A 22,595-nucleotide genomic window follows, 5' to 3' on the forward strand; every position below is an offset into this window, starting at 1 on the left:
ACAGACTCTGATTTATTACATTTAATTCTAAAGGGTTTCCCTTATTGTGTCAGGTGGACACCTTCCTGAGATATCCCGTTGATGGGGGTCCTCTTGATCTTCCTTCTCTTTGTCGATAGGGTTTCCTTGGTGGAGAATGGTTTTAGTTTACTGATGATGGTGGAGCCAGAAAGGTACCTCTGATACGGCTGGAGAGGAATCAATTCTGTTGTGTTATGGGTTTCGGTGTGGTGTAAGAATTCTAGGCTTATTGGCTTCCGTCTACAAGAGTGTGCACTGTCACGTCAAGTCTTGTACCGATAGCGATATCCTGATGTTCCCCTTTTCCTGGGGCATCCTTTCATTGCTTGGAGGCTTTGGGATGCCGCATTAGGCCCCAGTTGGTTGCATTTGACCTAGTAGGGATCCTGTATATTGTGTAACTCTGTCTTTATTATCCTGTGGAGGAGGCCATGCACCATGGTGCCATGTGCTCATGGCTTTATCCTGTTACCCTGAGATCCTCCACTCTCTCTAGTATCCTTCTATTGTCTGTATGAAAGGAGATGCCGACTATGATGATTGACAATCTGAACCACTTGTCTGAGTATTTGCTGGTCTTTTCTGTATATGTGGAATAATAATCACTCTATTGTACTAGCTTTAGTTGATTTGTTGCGAAAATAGAAAACCTTCAATAAAAACATTTATTAAAACATTTTTAAAAAGTTAGCTGAGGACTTTCGATTCTTCAAAAGTGCTACTGGTGATGGTGTGGCCTGAACAGTGCCTCTAATATGGCTGGAGAGGAATGAGGTCTGTTGTGTTGTGAGTTTTGGTAAGAAGAATTCTAGGCTTATTGGCTTCCGTATACAAGAGTGTACACTGTCACGTCACGCCTTGTACCGATGGCGGTATCCTGATGTTTCCCTTTTTCTGGGGTATCCTTTCATTGCTTGGAAGTATTAAGTAACACTAAGTTTCACTGAAATGTATAAGGTATCTGTTTCCTATTTATCTGGAGAGAAACCAACAGTATATTTTGGTTAAGTGTTTAATTTGGTTAACATCTCTTTTCATTGAACTAGGACTTTGTGCCATTGTTAAGAGAACTCATCCTTTGAATTAATATATCCGTACTGTAATGCAGATGATTCTGGAAAATTGACAATCATGAACACTTCTCATCCTGATTTATTAGTCCCTCTATCAGTGCATAAAATCTTCATGGAAATTCAAGTTAGAAGCATCAAGTAGTGGCAGTGACGTGTACACAACAAATACACTTGACCTAACATATTGCTGGATTCTATAAACTTCCTTTCGATTTATCAGTAATTGTCCAGGGTCAAATGAGGCATTTTAAGTTTCTTAAATGGATGATCCCAGTTTATTAAATTAGTGCCAGTCAACATGCCCAGGAGTCTGCACTCTATCTGAAGCAGATCCACAACAAGGAGCTTCTCACTGCTTTTCCTTTTAATGGCAAAGGTTCAACTTAACTCTGAGACCTCGACCCCAGGTTATTGAAATTTATGCAATATTTTAAATGAAGGTGGCACGGTGGCACAGTGGTTAACAGTACTGCCTCACAGCGTCAGGGACCCGGGTTCGATTCCCGGCTTGGGTCACTGTCTGTGCGGAGTCTGCACGTTCTCCCTGTGTCTGCATGGGTTTCGTCCAGTTTTCTCCCACAGTCTGAAAGATGTGCTGTTTATGCTAAGTTTGCCCTCAGTGTACCTGAACAGGGGCTGGAGTGTGGCAACTAGGGGATTTTCACAGTAACTGCATTGTAGTGCTAATGTAAGCCTACTTGTGACACTGATAAATAAACTTTAAAAAAACATTGTAAACTCAGGATGTCCTTACAACTTACTCTATATTGCCCCTTGCAGCTGCAATGTGAAGGGGCAGCCAGCCATCCTTACTTCCTTTGTTTGCATCGGCATTTTGCGAAAGAAGAAACTCCACAATGTCTTCATGCTCATTTTTGCAAGCTTCATACAACGCTGAGGCATTATCACTGGCTTGGGTATTGACACTTGCACCTGAGGATTAGATTGCACCACACACTGTAATATAGGGCTGTATTCAGGAAGTATTGAGAAATTCTATGTGACAAGATATTTTGTCAAATAACTTACTAATCTTAGTGTACATATATTTGAAAAACATAAATAATAGCTGTTCCTTTAAAATGTTTCATTTATTTTATAACTTTAATTCTGTTCTTTTAAAATTGCACCTTTTTAAACCATTTTGTAAGTTCAAAAAGACAATTCGATATATTAAGCAAAAGCTATCTCAAAATACCCATTTTCTAGAACCAAAATACTCCACTCTTTTGAATGGCCTATTCTTTAATGAGGTGACTCTGAGTTATCAGTCGTGAGTTCAAAACAGATTTTTCAAGCCACTTGGGCCAAATTGCTGTTTTGAGGTAATCTGGAATAACACGTGCACAATTGTCCCAAATTTGCACTCCTCAGCTGGGACATCATACAGAGGGATCAGCTGACTTGATATATCCACTGACATAGCTGGAACATGACTTATACATATCATGGAAAACCTGCACTGAAGGAAGGTCAATTTCCATGGTTCAGCTGTGAGCAAGTAATGAATCTTATAATGGGGTGGAGTGAAATATCAGTTGGTGACTCATCAGGACATTTGTGATCATTTTAAGGAATGTCGTTGACTGGAGGAACAGGACCAAAAGCTGGAGCAGAGAATGAGGTCAAGCCCTTCTATCCAGCCCTTGAACCAGTGTTCAAATGGTCATTAAGTGAAATTTGGCATGTCAGCTACGACTCTCACCAACTTTTACAGATGCACTATAGAAAGCATTCTTTCTGGTTGTATCACAGCTTGGTACAGTTCCTGTTCTGCCCAAGACCGCAAGGAACTACAAAAGATCATGAATGTAGCCCAATCCATCACGCAAACCCAGCCTCCCATCCATTGACTCTGTCTACACTTCCCGCTGCCTTGGCAAAGCAGCCAACATAATTAAGGACCCCATGCACCCCGGACATTCTCTCTTCCACCTTCTTCCTTCGGGAAAATGATACAAAAGTCTGAGATCATGTACCAACCGACTCAAAAACAGCTTCTTCCCTGCTGCTGTCAGACTTTTGAATGGACCTACCTTACATTAAGTTGATCTTTCTCTACACCCTACCCATGTCTGTAACATTACATTCTGCACTCTCTCTTTTCCTTCTCTATGTACGGTATGTTTTGTCTGTATAGCGCGCAAGAAACAATACTTTTCACTGTATGTTAATACATGTGACAATAATAAATCAAATCAAAATCCTGTGTTTGCAGTTGCAAGGATCACTAGTGAGCCAATGAGTAGCAAACGTGGAAGAAAGCCGCCTCTGATCGGAGGAGCAGCTTTCTTCACTCTGAGGTGTGGAGATATGGTGTGAAGGCAGTGGTAAGGAGGTGGGGAAGTTTTCAGTGTGGGAGGGGAAGATTCGGAAGTGGTGGCCAGGGCACAGGGAGGACGATCATCGAACGTGGGGGGAAAGTGGTCACAGAACAGGGGGGAAAGGAGCGACTATCGGGCAGGGGGATGAGACGAATTGCTGGTTAGAGAGAGGGACTGGCTGCCTGTGGGGGGGAGCAGAAGGGGAGAGAAACTGGCTACTGGTGTGTGAGAGAGAGTTTGTGTGTGAACAAGAGGAGAGAAGGTCTGGCTCACACCTAGTCTTGGGATTCACACTCACCCTCACACACCAACACTCTCAATGGGTGAGGGCAAGGGAATAAGTACCCTGAGTGTGAGCTGGAAAAAATTTGACCCTCTCACACTCCAATGGAGATCTTTATCAATTATTCAGTATTTTAAATTATCAAATTATTGCTTTGACATTGCTATTTGCTCAGGAAGCTGTTTTTTAATTCAAATTCCTTGACATTTTATTGAAATTCATGTTTAATGTTGCGCCAAACCTTATCTTTTCAAAATTTGCTCATTGGACCTGGAATGAGAAAAATATTGAAATGTGGCCCCTCGTACGAAAAAGTTGGACAAGCCTAGCATGGAATGTCAGAAGGGACCTTGCTGAGATTTGTCATGTCCCATGCTGTTAATTTCCTTAATATTGACCCCCCTATTGCCCATTGTCTTAGACAGCAGAAAGAAACCTCCATCCAGATCAGCTGGGGCAGAAGTGGTACCCACCAGGATCTCCGAGACACTATCATTGCCTAGGAGATCCCCCAATTTATAGTTTTGTGGCATCTTCCAACAAAGGGGGGAAATCAGAGAAACATTTCTGAGGAGTTGGGGTAGGAAGGAAGGGGACATGGTGAAGCAGGCCTCACTCCCACTCCAATGCAAGTGGTCATCTGATGCCATTTTCCACTTTGAGGGTTGCTCTGTTGGTGTTGCAAGTGTCCATTCTGATGCAAGTGCATGCTGATGATATTCAAATCCCAATACTCCAGCATAGTCAAGGATGGAGATCACCAGCAGCCACTCTGTCACATTTACAAAAGGGGCTGAAACTTCTCTCACCCATGTGTTCCCTATACAATGCATCCAGCATCCCAGTAAACCAGGTAAAGGGCAAACAATATAGCTATTCCATAGTGTCTATCCATGGACCATGTATATCGAATTCATAGAATCATAGAATCATAGAAACCCTACAGTGCAGAAGGAGGCCATTCGGCCCATCGAGTCTGCACCGACCACAATCCCACCCAGGCCCTACCCCCACACATATTTTACCCGCTAATCCCTCTAACCTACGCATCCCAGGACTCTAAGGGGCAATTTTCTTTTTTTTAACCTGGCCAATCAACCTAACCTGCACATCTTTGGACTGTGGGAGGAAACCGGAGCACCCGGAGGAAACCCACGCAGACACGAGGAGAATGTGCAAACTCCACACAGTGACCCGAGCCGGGAATCGAACCCGGGACCCTGGAGCTGTGAAGCAGCAGTGCTAACCACTGTGCTACTGTGCCGCCCTTATTATGAATTATTGAATCATATTATGGCGCAGTGCAGACAAAGGCCATTTGACCCATCATACCTGTACTGGTTATTTGTAAGAACTGTCAAATTAGTCCAACTCACTACTTTTTGCACTAAGCTAATTTTAGAGTTTTTCCACTTCAAGGATATATTCAATTCATTTTTGGAAGTTACAATTGAACCGGTCCCCACCACCCTTTCAGACAGTGTATTCCAGATCATAGCAAATCATTGCGCAAGAAACGTCTTCTCATCTTGCCTTTGGTTTTTATGCCAATGATCTCGTGTCAGTATTCTTTGGTAACTGGTACATCTACCACCATCTAACAGATTCTCCTTAACTACTTTGTCAAAACCCCTTGTAATCAAATGGTTTTTCATAAAAAGGGGGGTGGCATGATGGCACAATGGTTAGCACTGCTGCCTCACAGTGCCAGGGACCTGGGTTCGATTCCCGTCTTGCGTCACTGTCTGTGCGGAGTCTGCATGTTCTCCTTGTGGCCGCGTGGGTTTCCTCCGGGTGCTCCGGTTTCCTCCCACAATCCGAAAGACATGCTGGTTAGGTGCATTGGCCATGTTAAATTCCCCCTCAGTGTACCCGAACAGGCGCTGGAGTGTGGCGACTAGGGGATTTTCACAGTGACTTCATTGCAGTGTTAACATAAGCCTACTTGTGACAACAATAATAAATAAACTTAACTGACAATTTCTTTATAATTTACCATTAAGAAAGAACCATACTTACCACACTTTGTGAGAAAACGCAAAGCTTCCAATTGTCCACTTTGTGCTGCGACAAATAATGGAGTGAGTCCATAAACATTTGATGCCTCAATCTTGGCACCAGCCTTGAATAGAGCTTCAATGATGTCCAGATCATTTCGTACTGCAGCCTCATGAAGAGCAGTCCACCCACGGTTGCAGCGGTGATTCACATCGGCTTTATGATTTATCAGAAGTTTAACAGCTTCCACATTTTTATGTTCACTGGCTGATAAAAGAAATAACTTTAAATTGAAAGCACATGCTCAGGAAATTAGGATTTTTTTTTCCAGTGGTTCAGAATCGGATTGCATAATTGTGTAGTTCATGCATAGAAATTCTACCAATCTGCCCCTGTGGTACATATTGTAAAATTGCAAGGTGGTAATTTTAGGCTGGGAAATTGTCAGATTGGAGTGTGCAATTTTGTTATCTACGTTCCCAGCAAATAGATATAATTCTCAAGAATTACCATGCTGGCAGTTGCAATTTGTACAGAGGAACATATTTATTTGACACAATAAGTTAACTGAGATCAAGCAGTTACACTTGACCACATTTATTTTACCTTTGTAAAGCGCAGTTTCCTTCTCCTTACTAGTGATATCACATTCTGCTCCAGCTTCCAGTAAACAAGCCATACACTCCAAGTGCCCTTTGCAGGTTGCTATGTATAAAGCAGTTTCCTCTGCTAGTGTCCGACAGTCTACGGTTCCAGGGTAAGCTATTTAAAAAAAGTCAAGAAACACTTCAATCAAACTTCAGGAACAGTATCTAATTTTCTTCCAAATCATTTTGTGCCTAATGATGATTTTGAGCATTTCTGACTTTAGCTCGAATCCATATTTCCTTACTTACTTCTTCCATTGTTAATTTGATTTGATTTATTATTGTCACATGTATTGGGATACAGTGAAAAGTATTGTTTCTTGCGCGCTATACAGACAAAACATACTATTCATAGATTACATAAGGGAGAAGGAAAGGAGATGGTGCAGAATATAATGTTGCAATTACAGATAGGGTGAAGGGAAAGATCAGCTTAATATATGATAGATCCATTCAAAGATCTGATGGCAGCAAGTTCTTGAGTCGCTTGGTACATTTTCTAGAACAAAGAACAGTGCAGCACAGGAACAGGCCCTTCGATCTACCAAGTCTGTGCCAACACAGATGCCTCTCTAATCTAATATTTTCTTACCTCTACGTGGTCCATATCCCTCTATTCCCTGCCTATTCATGTATCTATCCAGATGCCTCTCGAATGTCCTTCCACCACCTCCTCTGGCAGCATGTTCCAGGCATTTACCACCCACCGTGTGAAAAACTTGCTCCTTACATCTCTTTTAAACTTTCCCCCTCTCACTTTCAACTTATACCCCCGAGTAATTGACCCTTCGACCCTGGGAAAAAGACTGACTATCCACTCTATCCAAGCCTGTCATAATCTTGTAAACCTCTATCAAGTCCCCCCTCATCCTCTGACACTCTAATAAAAACAATCCAAGATTGTTCAACCTTTCTTCATAGTACATATCCTCCACACCAGGCAACATCCTGGTAAATCTCTTCTGCATCCTTTCCAATGCATCAACATCCTTCCGGTAGTGTGGTGACCAGAATTGTACACAATATTTCAAATGCAGCCTTAACCAAAGTCTTTCACAGCTGCAACATGATTTTCCAATTCCTATACTCAACACCCCGACCGATGAAGGTCAGCATGCCATATGCCTTCTTGACCACCTTATCCACCTGAGTTGCCACCTTCAGGGAACTGTGGATCTGCACGCCTAAATCTCTCTGTATGCTAATATTTCTAAGGGCTCTACCATTTGCTGTATACTTTCCTTCTGCAGTTGACCTTCCAAATCACATCACTTCACATTTGTCTGGGTTAAATTCCAACTGCCATCCTTCAGCCCAAGTCTCCAGCCGATTTATATCCTGCTGTATCCTTTGACAATCCTCCTCACTATCCGCTACTCCCCCAATTTTTGTATCATCTGCAAACTTACTAACCAGACAACCTACTTTTTCCTCCAAATCATTTATATATATTACAAACAACAGAGGCCCCAGCAGTGATCCTTGTGGAACACTGCTTGTCACAGACCTCTGGTTAGAAAAGTACCCTTCCACTGCTACTGTCTGCTTTTTTTGCCCAAGCCAGTTTTGTATCCATTTTATCAGCTCACCTCAGATCCCATATGACTTCACCTTCTGTATCAGCCTGCCATGAGGAACCTTATCGAAGGCTTTACTAAAGTTCATGCATACAACATCCACTGCCCTGCCCTGGTCAATCTTTCTTGTCACTGCCTCAAATAACTCAATCAAATTTGTGAGACATGACCTCTTCTTCACAAAATCATGCTGCCTATCGCTAATAAGCCTATTCTCTTCCAGATGCGAGTATATCCTGTCCCTAAGAATCTTTTCCAGTAATTTTCCCACCACTGATGTAAGGCTCATAGGCTGTAATTTCCCAGATTGTCTCTTCTGCCCTTCTTAAACAGAGGAACAATGTTAGCTACTCTCCAATCCTCTGGTACCTCACCCGTGGCTAAAGAGGATACAAAGATTTTGGCCAAGGCCTCGGCAATTTCTTCCCTCGCCTCTCTCAGTATTCTAGGATAGACCCAATCTGGCCCTGGGGACTTGTCCACCTTAATGTTTTTCAAAACTGCCAATACCTCCTCCTGTTTTATCTCAACATGTCCTAGAACGTCAACGTCCTCCTTTCTGCACTCACCATCCACCACATCCTTCTCCTTTGTGAATACTGATGCAAGGTATGTGTTAAGGACCTCACTCTCCTCATCCAGCTCCACACACAAATTCCCTCCACTGTCCTTGAGTGGACTTACCCTCTTCCTCGTTATATATGCATAAAAAGCCTTGGGATTCTCCTTAATCCTGCCTGCCAAGGACATTTCATGGTCCCTTTTTGCCCTTCTAAGTCCATGTTTAAGCTCTTTGCGGCTATATTTGTGTTCCTCAAGAGCCTCATCCATTTTCAATTTCCTGAAATTTATGTATGCCTCCTTCTACCTTTTCATTAAACTCACAATCTCCCTTGTCATCCAGGGTTCCCGAATCTTCCCATCTTTATCCTTCATTTTTACAGGGACATACTTGTCCTGAATTGTTAACAACTGACTTTTAAAAGACTCCGACATATCGGATGTGGATTTACCCTCAAACAGCCACTGCCCCCACCCACCCCGCCCCCCCCCCCCTCCCCGCCTCCCCAGTCTACATTCCCTAACTCCTGCCTAATACTGTTGTAGTTAGCCTTTCCCCAGTTTAGTACTTTCACTGTGGCACTACTTCTATCCTTTTCTACAAGTACCTTGAAACTTATAGTATTGTGATCACTGTTCCCAAAATGGTCCCCCACTGTGACATCAATCATCAGTCTGTGCTCCTTTCCCAGAACAAGATCTAAGATAGCCCTTTTCTGAGTTGGACTATCTACATATTGCCACAAGAAGCACTCTTGGACACACTGAACAGACTCTGCCCTGTCCTGCCCAAGCACTAAATGAATCTCAATCTATGTCGGAGAAGTTAAAAATCACCCATCATATAAACCCTGTTGCTTTTACATCTTTCCATAATCTGCTGACATATCAGTTCCTCCATGGTGGCTGTTGGGAGGGCTGTAAGTATAACCCCAACAGTGTGATTGCACCACTTCTGTTCCTGAGTTCTACCCACATTGCCTCACTGCATGATCCCACCAAGGTGTCCTCCCTCTGTATAGCTGTGACATTCTCCCTAATTCTCCCCACCTCTTTTCTCACCATCCCCATCTCACCTGAAGTATCTAAATCCTGGAATGCTAAGCTGCCAGTCTTGCCTTCTCAGACTTTTGCATCTTTTTCCTGACAGAAGAAGGTGGAAGAGAGTATGTCCAGGGTGCGTGGGGTCCTTGTTTATGCTGGCTGCTTTTCTGAGGCAGCGGGATGTGTAGTCGGAATTAAGGGATGGAAAGCTGGTTTGCGTGATGGGCAGAGCTGCATTCAATTTACCCCAATTAATTAATTTTCCCTTCTATTTTTACAGATATGTCTGATTCATCCCTCTGCCTTTCCAATGTCTTGATCTGTGTACCTGACCACTGGTCAAGATTAAAAGTTGTATAGCATATAACTCTATGTACTTCTTTCCACTAATGCAAAATCTGTTTAGTTATCAAACCCGTTAACTGCCAGTTCCATCAGTATATGTACTGTTCTCCTCTCATCATGTCCTGAATGTTTCTTATGTAACATTAAAGGACTTCTCCATCCTAATCAATTCTGATGCTTTATCAGAAATGTCAACCTTTGGCAACAAGACTAGGCCATTCAGCCACTCAAGCCTATTCAGTTAGGTCATGGCTGATCTGAGACTTACGTCCATTTGCTCACTTTAGTTTGTAACCCTTAGTGCCCTTGCCTAAAAATATGTACATATATTCCTACAAAATGTTGATGGACTGGCTAGGCATTCCAATATTTAATTCTTTTATTCTAGATATCCAGCTTGTGTGACTTTTCAGTTGTATTTTTCTTACTTTATGTTTTCATGGATTGTTTAACTTAAGATCAGGGGGACAGTTAATTTGTGGGAACTTTTCTTTTTAGCTCAGATGGATCTTGTAGTGCGAGTCAGCATCTGCTGACGTTATAATATATAATAAACATTTTTTATTTGAGAACAAAACAACATCTTATCGGAAATGTTCTCCAACATGCTCCTGGGAGTTGGGGGGGTGGGATTACACAGCATGTTTTCTCTGCCAAATAAAGGCTCTGACATGCCTCGTCAGAGGCTTTAATTATTCTTTGCTTTATTTAAAAAATATTTGGCAGCCTTCTTCGAAAGTTAAGAACATTAATTTGAAACATCTTATCAATTTGGCACACTACTCTTACTGGTGGTTTTAAATGGCCGTATTGCGACATTAAAATGGCCTAGAACTTTCCTTAGTAAACAAAACTTCATACTATTTGTAGCTTTTCTTTCAATATTTCATTAAGTAACTTCTCTGTCATTACAGCAGACCTCAGCTCACCTCATCTTCAAGGCCCATTGAAGAGGCACCTCTGCCCTTTTCAAAAGAAAATGAAATGTGCTGTATGAAATACGCTAACAATTATAACTGCAATCAGATCACTCCACAGCACAACTGTATCGGTCTAGTGCACTCATTTCATCCAAATACACAAAAGTCAGAATAAATGAGGGCACATTAATTATTTACCTTGGGCATTGGAACATCTATTATCCATCTTTTGCTCTCACTCTTTAACTCCCTCTCTAATTACATAAGAAGTTTCTGTCTATAGTAATTGTTGTGGCGCTCGTGTCATCATTTTTCTTCTTGGCCAAGTCACTTTCTATTTTTAAAGTTTATTTATTTATTAGTCACAAGTAAGCTTACATTAACACTGCGATGAAGTTACTGTGAAAATCCCCTGGTCACCACACTCTGGCGCCTGTTTGGGTACACTGAGGGAGAATTTAGCATGGCCAATGCATCTAACCAGCATGTCTTTTGGACTGCGGGAGGAAACTGGAGCACCCGGAGGAAACCCACGCAGACACGGGGAGAACGTGCAGACTTCGCACAGACTATGACCCAAGCTGGGGATCAAACCCTGGTCCCTGGTGCTGTGAGGCAATAGTGCTAACCACTGTTCCGTCCTATCTAATGAGTTATTCTCTACATCCGCTCGGCACTAATCTTCAGCAGAAATATTTTCCCAATCACATGGCGAGAAAAAATTCTGCTCAAATGCATTTCAGTCAAAGATTCTCCAAAGTACAACCCTGCCAGTATATGTGTGCAAAAATAACATGTGTCATCCCACTTTCCAATTGCTCCATTGTTTCTCCGACCCACGGCCTGCAACAGGGGCCCAGCCCAATTCAGGTCCAATGTTATAAAGTCAAAGTGAAGAACATATATTGATGTGCAAAGATCACAGACATGCTCTTACTGGTGACACCATCCTCCCTGCCCTCCACAGTTACTTCCCCCTCTCCTATTCATTCACTCCCATGGGCCTGGGCTGGATGATAACAGCAAAGAGAAAAATGTGGTGAGTAACAGGGGGAATTTAGCAGAAATAAACCTAAGGAGCAAGAGAGAGTAACATGCACATGAAGAAAGTGAAAAAGAGTAACAGAGCAACAGCAAAAGATTAATAAAGGGAAACAATATAAGACTGAAGTGGGCTTGAAATCACCAGCACACAGAGATGAGAGTGCAAGCACAGAGCAACAGAAACAGAATGATATAAGTTCTGAAGAACAGTCATATGGACGCAAAACATTCATAGAATCATAGAATCCCTACAGTGCAGAAGGAGGCCATTCGGCCCATTAAGCCTGCACCAACCACAATCCCACCCACGCCCTATTCCTGTAACCCCACATATTTAACCTGCGAATCCCCCTGGCACTAAGGGACAATATAGCATGGCCAATCACCCTAATCCGCACATCTTTAGAGTGTGGGAGGAAACTGGAGCATCCAGAGGAAACCGACGCAGACATGAGGAGAATGTGCAGACTCCACACAGATATTGACCCAAGCAGGGAATTGAATCTGGGTTCCTGGCGCTGTGAGGTAGCAGTGCTAACTACTGTGCCACGGTGCCGCCCAAACTTTGTTTCTCTCTCCATAGAAGCTGTCAGCCCTGCTGAGCTTGTCCAGCATTCTCTGTTTTCATTCCAGATTTCCAGCATCCGTGGAATTTTGCTTTGACATCAGCTCAGCAGGAGCAATTTCAAGAAAAGAGTTGGGGAGTGGGTCAAACTGGATTACCTTTCAAAAGAGCTGGCTCAGACTCAATGGGCTGAATGGCCTCCTTCTGTTCTGAGCTAGTCCATGATTCTATCTACTAGTGTGTTCTAGTTTTTCATGACCTCAGCAATTTCTGCCAAATTCTTTTCAAATTTTCAGCTTTATTCAAATCTGCTATTTAACCTCTTCTGGCTCTGCCCAGTATGTTCTGTTTTGCTCTTGTCTGCTTTGGTGTATTTTTAAATATATTTTTCTACATAGCCATCCTTATCATTCCTGACGTTGTGGACTCTTACAGAGTTAAAGTTCAACAGGTTAAAATTCCCTTTGGAACTTCCCCCACAGGACCAGTCTGCAGAGTTATTGGGGTAAAGCCGGCACTCAATCAGCTCTTGCAAAGAGCTAGCAGATCCTCGATAGGCTAAATGACCTTCTTCAGTGCTGCCTACTTTCAGAAGGCTTTCGGCAAGGTCTCACATAACAGATTACTATGAAAAGTTAAAGTACATGGAATTGCAGGTAATATCTTAAAATGGATAGAAAGGTGGTTAACAAATAGAAAGCAAAGAGTTGGCATAAATGGGTCATTTTCTGATTGGCAGTCAGTGACTAGTGGGGTTCCGCAGGGATCTGTGCTGGAATCCCAACTGTTCACATTATATATTAATGATTTGGGAGAAAGAACTGAATGTATTATCTCCAAATTTGCAGATGATATAAAGTTGGGTGGGAGGATGAGCTGTGAGGGGGATGCAGAGATGCTTCAGCGTGATTTGGACAGGCTAAGTGTGTGGACATATGCATGGCAGATGCAGTATAATGTGGATAAATGTGAGGTTATCCACTTCGGTAGCAATAATAGGAAGACAGATTATTACTTGAATGGGTGTAAATTGAGAGAGGTGGATATTCAGCAAGGTCTTGGTGTACTCATGCACCATTCCCTAAAAGTAAGCACGCAGGTACAGCAGGCAGTAAAGAAGGCAAATGGTATATTGGCCTTCATAGCGAGTGGATTTGAGTATAGGGATAGGGATGTTTTGCTGCAATTGTATCGGGCATTGGTGAGGCCACACCTGGAGTATTGTGTGCAGATTTGGTGTCTTTATCTGAGGAAGGATGTCCTTGCTATAGAGGGAGTACAGTGAAGGTTTATCAGGCTGATTCCTGGGATGGCAGGTCTGTCATATGAGGAGAGACTAAGTCGGTTAGGATTGTATTCACTGGAGTTTAGAAGAGCGAGAGGGGCTCTCATAGAAACTTATAAAATTTTAGCAGATTTGGACAGGGTAGATTCAGAAAGAATGTTCCCGATGCTGAGGTGTCCAGAACTAGAGGTCATAGTTTGAGGATAAGAACTGAAGTGAGGAGAAATTTCTTCACCCAGAGAGTGGTGAATGTGTGGAATTCACTACCACAGAATGTAGTTGAGGCCAAAATGTTGTCTGATTTCAAGAAGAAATTAGATATAGTTCTTGGGACTAAAGGGATCAAGGGATATGGGGGAAGGGGGATCAGGATATTGAATTCAATGAAGAACTATGATCAAAATGAATGGCAGAGCAGGCTCGAAGGGCCGAATAGTCTACTCCATTCTACTGCTTCTGGTTTCTATGTTTCTATGTCTGATTCAAAGTTGCACTTCTCCCGTGACAGTCTTCACAGCTGAGCCCGAGTCTGCCCTTCAAACACACACACAATTCCATAGGGGATGAGCAGAGCACATGTGGGAGCTTGCAGTGGCTTTCCTCACTGCTCCTAGCCCAGGCCACACTGAGGTCAATAGTAGCCCCAATTGTCAGCAGCTGAATCAGCTCTGAGCAGTGAACTCCCTGTTATGTAACCTACCAAACTGTGTCTTCATTCACCCACTGAGCAATGGCAGACTTCGTGCTTCATACTCATAGCCTGCGATTTCAACAGCAGGGAGCAACAGAATGAGAAACGATATGAGAGCCAACTTGAGAAAAATTGCATCAGGCAATAATCCAAGTTAGCAGTTATGTTCATTCATAGATTCTCTACAGAGCAGAAGGAGGCCATTTGGCCCATTGCGCCTGCACCGACTCTCTGATAGAGCAGCCCACCCAAGCCCTATCCCCGTAACTTCACATATTTACCCCACTAATCTACACATCTTGTGACACTAAGGAGTAATTTAGCCTGGCCAATGCGCCTAACCTGCACATTTTTGGACTGTGGGAGGAAACCAGAGTGCCCAGAGGAAACCCACGCAGACACGGGGAGAACGTGCAAACTCCACACAGCCAAGGCCTGAATCGAACCCAGGTCCCTGGCGCTGTGAAGCAATGTTGCTAACCACTGTGCCACTGCGTCACCTATCAATTATTGAGTTACAGAAGGAGCTGCCTGTACTGAAACGGTGGCAAATAATCAGTTTATTAGTAATCAATTTATAATAACATCAAAAATATTAGCAGATATCAATTTGGACAGTATAAATTTTGAGAAAACTTAGCGTTCTTCAACTGACTGTATCAGTGCTATTTCCCAGTGCCTGAGCTCTCCACATCGTCTCCCCAAACTCCATTAAAAAGTTTCACAATCCCTTCAGTACACCATCAGATGGGGGTGACACGGTGGCACAATGGTTACACTGCTGCCTCACAACACCAGGGACTCAGGTTCAATTCCCAGCTTGGGTCACTGCCTGTGTGGAGTTTGCACGTCCTCCTCTGGGTGCTCCGGTTTCTTCCCACAGTCCAAAGATGTGCAGGCTAGGTGAATTGGCCATGCCACATTCTCCCTCAGTGTACCCGAACAGGTGCCAGTGTGACAACTAGGGGATTTTCACAGTAACTTCATTGCAGTGTGAATGTAAGACTACTTGTGACTAATAAATAAACTTTAACTTTAACTTTCGAACCACAGACAAGTTTCAAGTTTAGTTATTAGTGCCACAAGCAGGCTTGCAATAGCAATGCAATGAAGTTACTGTGAAAATCCCCAAGGCGGTTTAATTTTTTATAATACACAGTATACTCCAGCCGCTGGGTCAAAATCCTGGAACTACCTACCTAACAGCGCCGTGGGTGTACCTACACTACATATGGACTGCAGCGACTCACCATCGCCTTCTCAGGGGCAATGAGGGGTAGGTAACAAGTCCTCCCCCCACCACACCACACACAACCCCGAAAGAGTGAAAAATAAAAATGTGCGATTGCTTACTAACCTTTTAGCAACAATTTCAGGCACCCCGGCTTGTTGTAAAAGGCCGCGTCGTGCAGTGGGATCCAGCCGTCCGCATTTGGCAGAGAAAGCACTCTGCCGGCTTTCATCATATTGATCAGGGTTTGCTCATCTCCGTTACTGATGACAGCGGCCACAGGGTCCAGCTCCCTGTGAATTAGAAGCATAGGCACCAGAGTGCAGCCTTCAAACCGGACACGCACATCGAAATGCACAACACACCGTTTAAAGAAACTGATTGAATGGTGAAATATTCACCCTGGGCACAGCCTCCCCCAGCGGGGAGTTCGGAAATGGGGGCATCTCGCTGGGACCGAGATTAAATTGTGGGCGCAATGTGACAAGCGCCTGTGCATTGTCTGAGAATCTACTCGCCATGAATGTCATTCATGGTCTCTGTGTCACAGGGAGTTCAGAGAGAGCAAGGGATTAACCCGGGGTTGGGGGGAGGGGGGGGGGGGGGGGTGAATATGTCCCAGAAATAAACATCCAGCGCCCGATGGATTTTAGCTTTAAACCCAAATTTCACCGCCAGTCCCTCTCTCTCTGGACCTGACGCTATGGATTTATTGCTTTCCTGGCTGTATCCTCTTGTTGAATGGGAATATTTGGTTAAGATCAACTCTGCTTAAAGATGTCTGAATAGTGCTGAAAGTGATGATAACAGTCGAGTTTTTTTAAAATAAGATTCTCTGTTATACTGTTACCTAATATGTTTCCACAAACTGAAACGGAATTATTAGAATCTATTCCCCCGCAGTTGAATCACTTCAAATTTTCCAGTTAAACAAAAACAAGGTTTTCTGAAGGAGTTGCTCTGGTTCTACATTTTTTAAAAGGAGATGGGGGGGGGGGGGGTAGTGCCCCCCAGAGATGGAGGACAGTGCCCCCCAGAGATGGGGGATAGTGCCCCCCAGAGATGGAGGACAGTGCCCCCCAGAGATGGGGGACAGTGCCTCCCAGAGATGGGGACAGTGCCTCCCAGAGATGGGGGACAGTGCCCCCCAGAGATGGGGACAGTGCCTCCCAGAGATGGGGGACAGTGCCCCCCAGAGATGGGGGTTAGTGCCCCCCAGAGATGAGGATAGTGCCCCCCAGAGATGGGGAATAGCGCCTCCAGAGATGGGGAATAGCGCCTCCAGAGATGGGGAATAGTGCCCCCCAGAGATGGGGAATAGTGCCCCCCAGAGATGGGGGATAGTGCCCCCCCCAGAGATGGGGAATAGTGCCCCCCAGAGATGGGGATAGCGCCCCCCAGAGATGGGGAATAGCGCCTCCAGAGATGGGGGATAGTGCCCCCCCAGAGATGGGGAATAGTGCCCCCCAGAGATGGGGGATAGTGCCCCCCCCCCAGAGATGGGGAATAGTGCCCCCCAGAGATGGGGATAGCGCCCCCCAGAGATGGGGAATAGCGCCTCCAGAGATGGGGGATAGTGCCCCCCCCAGAGATGGGGAATAGTGCCCCCCCAGAGATGGGGATAGGACCCCCCAAATATGGGGAAAGTGCCCCCCAGAGATGGGATAGTGCCCCCAGATATGGGGATAGTGCCCCCAGATATGGGGATAGTGCCCCCAGATATGGGGATAGTGCCCCCAGAGATGGGGATTGTACACCCCAGAAATGGGGGACAGTGCCCCCCCCCCCCCAGAGATGGGGACAGTGCCCCCTCCCTCCACACACATTGTCTCCACCCTTCCCTCTCTTCCTTTCATTGAAGGAGGACACCATCCCGCAACTGAAAACAAAGACACACTTACACCACCGGCTTCGACATGCGGAAGAGCCTCCCATCGTATCTTCGCGAGTAGGTGGTTCTCGGTGGGTTCGCTGTCGGAGCAGAATTGGTCCCGGGCGACCTAGAGGAACGGCGACAGTGAAACAGGGAGAAATAGTCAGAGTAAGAGAAGGCGCTCATTCCCCCCCGCCGCATAGTGGATTTTATTTGGAGTCAATGTGAGGAGCTGGGCTCTAATCTACTCCCCGCACTTGTTTATTTTTGGCTTCGGAGAAGCTGAGGGACTGAGTATTTGACCATATAAGACAATGGTGAGGAGAGCCGCCTTTCACAGGGGGCACCGCGCCGAACCACACAACATTTACTGGGCTCAGGAACCGTAACCCACAAATAATTCCTCGGTGCAACTCGGGATTTGGCTTATTTGTGGAAACCTATACAGGGATGAGCTCAGAAAACAAATGGCACAAGTCACAAAGCCGAAACGGAAAGCTGCAATTGTTAAAAATCTGAAATGACAACAAAACATTAATGATAATAAACTAGTGGCAACTATTCAGTGAGGGCAGGACAAGGTTAGAACCGATAATACAAAGAGATGGATGGTTTAGGAAAGTAGGGGGGGAGGGGGGGGGGTGTGGTGAGAGAATGAGTTCATCATGGGTTTTGAATGACCTGCCTGAGAACGTATCAGGAGTTTGGTGGAATCTTAGCGGGGGGGGGGTGGGGGGTGCGGGGGGACAAAACATAAGCAAGTAGCTGAAATAGCCAGAGGACCCCCCAGCTAGAGAAGGGGAAGGGGGGGGAGGGAGGAAGGGGAGAAAGGGGTGGGGTAAGGGGGGAATCAGGTGAACTGGAGTAAAAGGCAGGTCTCGGAAATGCTGCTAAAACAGGAGAAGGAACAGGTGAGAGGTTCCTCTCTCTCTCAGACTGGCCACAGATATTTGGTGAAAAATGTCAGCCTCCCTTTCCTTGCGGCTAATTCCTCCGAAATAAAGGACTCCCCTTGTCTCTAACACTCTCCCCCTGTGCTCAACCACTCTCCCCCTGTGCTCTAATACTCTCCCCCTGTGCTTTAACATTCTCCCTTTGCGCTCTAACACTCTCCCCTTGCTCTCTACCACTCTGCCCCTGTGCTCTGACACTTACACTTCGGTTAGAAATCCTGCGCGACTTTCACATCAGTATAATTAGACAGCATTAGTAGCGCCAACGGAGGGTTGACAAGTTCTGTCAAAGCTCTTCGCCTCTTGGTATAGTTGCCAAGAGAGACGGACACTTGAATTGCGCAAAGACACACATTTGCCCTGTGTGTGTGCAAGTGGCTCCATAGCTCAGAGGGTGACGAGTTCAAATCTGGCTGGGGCTTGAGCGCTGGGACTTTTATCATAAAAAACTTGTTCCCCCAAAAGAAGCGCATTCTCAAAGAACTGAGACTTGCTTGCAATGAGTCCAGCACTACCCAAGGGATCTTCATCATAAGAGGCTTGGGGCTTTTATCCTGAGACTGGGGCAGGATTAATTCCTCTCTGGGGCTGGGTGAGAGTGTGTGGCTCAGTCTCTGTGCCCTGCTGTGTGTGTGTGTGTGTCAGTGACTGTGTGAGGGGGTGTATGTGTGTGCCTCAGTCTTTGTGCCCGGGTGTGTGTCTCAGTCTCTGTGCCCTGCTGTGTGTGTGTGACTCAGTCACCGAGCCCTGGACACCTACATGTTCTTGGGGCAGGGAGCAGCGCTCTGAACCACTTTGCCATTCGCCTGGGGCTGAGCTCGGCTCCTGGAGAGAGGTTGTCCCGAGGAGGAGGAGGAGGAGGACGGGTTCGTCGCCAGGCTTTGCTCCACGGCCATCTGTATGAGTTCATCCTCAGTCAGGCTGCTGTACAGACTGTATTCCTCTTGGCCAAAGATGCGGCGCGATTCCCGGCTGGAAGTGACTTCTGCCGCCATCCTCCCGCAGCTGTGGATTGAGAGAAACACACGCAACTTTTTAAGAAGCCGGAAAGTTTTCGTGCCGCATTCCTTGCCATTTATGTGCTCTCGGCCAAAAGCAAAATCGGGGAGGTCCTAGAGAAATCAGCGTGATGTAATTTGTCCTGTGGACGCATGTGATTATTTTGGATTGCTTTTTATTCCATTTACGGTCCCAGGTTTGTCCCATTTCTAAGATATGAACCCCCAGAGATTACTAACACCTTCCAGTCCTGGAGCCCCCACATCAGGGGCACCTGCACATTGCCCATGTGCTAAACTGATCACCTCGGGGCCAGAAAGCAAAGACCTCAGGTATGAGTCCTTGTTTGGTCACATGGAAATCCACACACCTTCTCCCCACTCCCTCCCCATCCCGAGGAACTAGGATCCCATACATTTCCATCAGTTTGACAGCCAAAGCCAGGAATTCATCCCAACTACTTTATTTGTTCATGGGAGGAGGAGGTCGCCGGCAAGACCAGCATTTATTGCCCATCCCCAATTGCCATTGAGAAGGCAGTGGTGAATGGCTGCAGTCCAGGTCATGTAGGTGCACCCACCGTGCTGTTAGGGAGGGAGTTGCAGGATTTTAACCCATTGACAGTGAAGGAACAGCGATACATTTCCAAGTCCAAAGATGTGCGGGTTAGGTTGATTGGCCATGCTAAAATTGCCCTTAGTGTCCTGGGATGCGTAGGTTAGAGGGATTAGTGGGTAGATATGTAGGGATATGGGGGTAGGGCCTGGGTGGGATTGTGGTCGGTGCAGACTTGATGGGCCGAATGGCCTCTTTCTGTACTGTAGGGTTTCTATGATTCTAAGTCAGGATGGTATGTGATTGGAGGTGGTATTCTCATGCTTGTGCTGTCATTACCCTTCTAGGTTTATAAGTTGCTGTAGAAGGAGCCTTGGCATGTCGCATCCCTTCTGTCACCACACACTTCACCCAGTTATAGAAAAAAAGCACAGCATCAGACCCTAGACCCACTGCACTACAGCTTAGTATAGCAAAATTATACATCTTTTAAAAATCAAGTGTTACCACAGCCCAATCCAGCTATGGTGAGGAATCTACCTGCACAATCGGGGGCTAATGTGTTCTCTGCGGATGCATGTGCCAACTTAAAATAGCCAAACAAATTCAAAATTAACAGGGTTATGCAAGATTCATAAATTAATCATAAACAGCCAATTCATTTCAAATGTGGAATGAAATTCAATATCTCTCCTTGGTGTAATTAATGGAAATGCATCACTTAGAGAGGCACAGTTTCACTCATAAAGATCACGACATGTATTCTTGCTATCCAGCATCCTGAAAGAATGTGCTGTTTGCTTTTTATTACCTTTCAGCGCACAGCTACATTGGCTTATATTCAGTATCAAAGCCAATTCTGTAGTAGAACAACAATTTATATTGCCAATCACGTAATTATCCAGCAGTTGTGTTTGTCTTCCTGATTGATTGATTGGTTATTGTCCCATGTGTTGGGATACAGTGAAAAGTATTGTTTCTTGCGAGCCTTTACAGACAAAAGCATACTGGACATAGAGGACTGTACATGGGGGAAGGAAAGGACAGGGTGCAGAATGTAGTGTTGCAGTTACCGATAAGGTGAAGAGAGTTTGAAAGAGTTAGAGTACAGTTTTAAGAGCATAGAATGAGAATGAAAGATTGAATTTGAAAGTTTGCTGGGGACAGCTCGCAGGAAGTTGCCACACTCCAGCACCATCTTGTAGCCTCTTCCAGCATTTTCCCACAACACTCCTCTATTGACAATTCTCATTGTTCAACTGAGTAAGATTGGCTTTGCCCATTCCACTCTTACTTATCCAGTTGTAAATAAAGAATCTCCTGCAATTTGTCCAAAGATGTGCGGGCGAGGTGGATTGCCCCATAGTATCAGGGCGATTAGCAGGGTAAATACATGGAGTTACGTGGTTGGGGCCTGGGTAGGATTGTCGGTGCAGGCTTGATGGGCTGAATGGTCTCCTTCTGCACCCTAGGGATTCTATGATTCTGTGAATATTTTCTCTTCCAATCCCCTGCATTGTTACCTCTAGCATCCTCCAAGAGTTTACCCTTGGCCGCCTCCCACTTTTCACCTGTATATTGCCCCTCAGCAACATCATTGAAAGAAAAACAGTCAACTTCCACATGAGCGTGTGTCCAAACCCTACCTCAGTGCCACCTCTCTCGACCCATTCACTGCCTCTATGTTGTCAGACTGTTTGTCTGCCCTCCAGTTCTAGATGACTGGCAGTTTCCTCCAATTAAACATTAGGAGGACTAATGTTTATCCCCGCCACAAACTCTGCTAACTCCTACCCCTGGAACTCTGTTCCATCCTGCACCCAGGCCACTGTCTCCAGTGAAAACAGACGATTCACAAATCAACATTTTCTATGACCCTGAGCTGAGCCTCTCCAATACAAAGACCACCTACTTCCACTACAGTAACAGTACCATCTTCATCCAATGTTAGCCTGCTTTGTGCACTAGTTTCTTTCAGACTCAACTATCCTGGTGTTCACCTTGCCACCTTCCCATCTTTCACCGTCCAAAAACTCGAATACTCTTGCTGCTCATATCCTAACTTGTGCCAAGCCCTGCTCACTTATAACCTCGGTGCTCACTGATCTACATTGACCCTTTGTCTACCAACACAATCATTTTAAAATTCTCATCCAAATGTTCAAATATCTTCATAGCCACACCCATTACTCTCTCTATAACCACCTCCAACCCTACAAATCTCCACAAACTCTCTTTCTCCAACTCTGACCTCTTGTGGATTCCCCCATTCCCTTTAAGTCACAACTGGCAGCTGCAATTTCAGTTATACAGGCCCGAAACTCTAGATTTCCCCACCGTGACACCACTAAACCTCTCTCTGTTTCTCTCTTTCTCCTTTTTTTAAAGATCCTCCTTCAAATTTATCCATTTTACCAAGTTTTTAATCACCTATCGTAATATCCTCTTCCGAGATTTGCTATGAATCCTTAGTCTGATTACATTCCTAGCACTTTGGGTTTGTTTTTATATTAAGTCCACTATAAAAATGCAAGTTGTTATTGTCAGCAATAGTACCGACCATTTCTAAAAGAAAATCCAGATGGAGAAGAGCATTGCCTGCAACT

General features: G+C 44.9%; 1 protein-coding gene across 6 annotated transcripts in view; it reads right to left on the reverse strand.

The window, feature by feature from the left end:
- The window catches only part of asb2a.1 (ankyrin repeat and SOCS box containing 2a, tandem duplicate 1), a 50,233-nt gene that overhangs the window by 21,654 nt on the left and 5,984 nt on the right, over positions 1–22,595 (reverse strand). For all 6 annotated transcript variants that reach the window (XM_078234273.1, XM_078234272.1, XM_078234274.1 and 3 more), the window contains exons 2-7: positions 19,195–19,440; positions 17,511–17,609; positions 15,736–15,902; positions 6,306–6,461; positions 5,721–5,966; positions 1,856–2,027 (exon numbers count right to left, since the gene is read on the reverse strand). In XM_078234273.1, the coding sequence (XP_078090399.1) occupies positions 1,856–2,027; positions 5,721–5,966; positions 6,306–6,461; positions 15,736–15,902; positions 17,511–17,609; positions 19,195–19,430 (1,076 nt within the window). In that variant the 5' untranslated portion in view covers positions 19,431–19,440. The remainder of the gene's footprint in view (positions 1–1,855; positions 2,028–5,720; positions 5,967–6,305; positions 6,462–15,735; positions 15,903–17,510; positions 17,610–19,194; positions 19,441–22,595) is intronic.

Source organism: Mustelus asterias, chromosome 18 (genome assembly GCF_964213995.1).
Source record: "Mustelus asterias chromosome 18, sMusAst1.hap1.1, whole genome shotgun sequence".
In the NCBI taxonomy this organism is placed as follows: domain Eukaryota; kingdom Metazoa; phylum Chordata; class Chondrichthyes; order Carcharhiniformes; family Triakidae; genus Mustelus; species Mustelus asterias.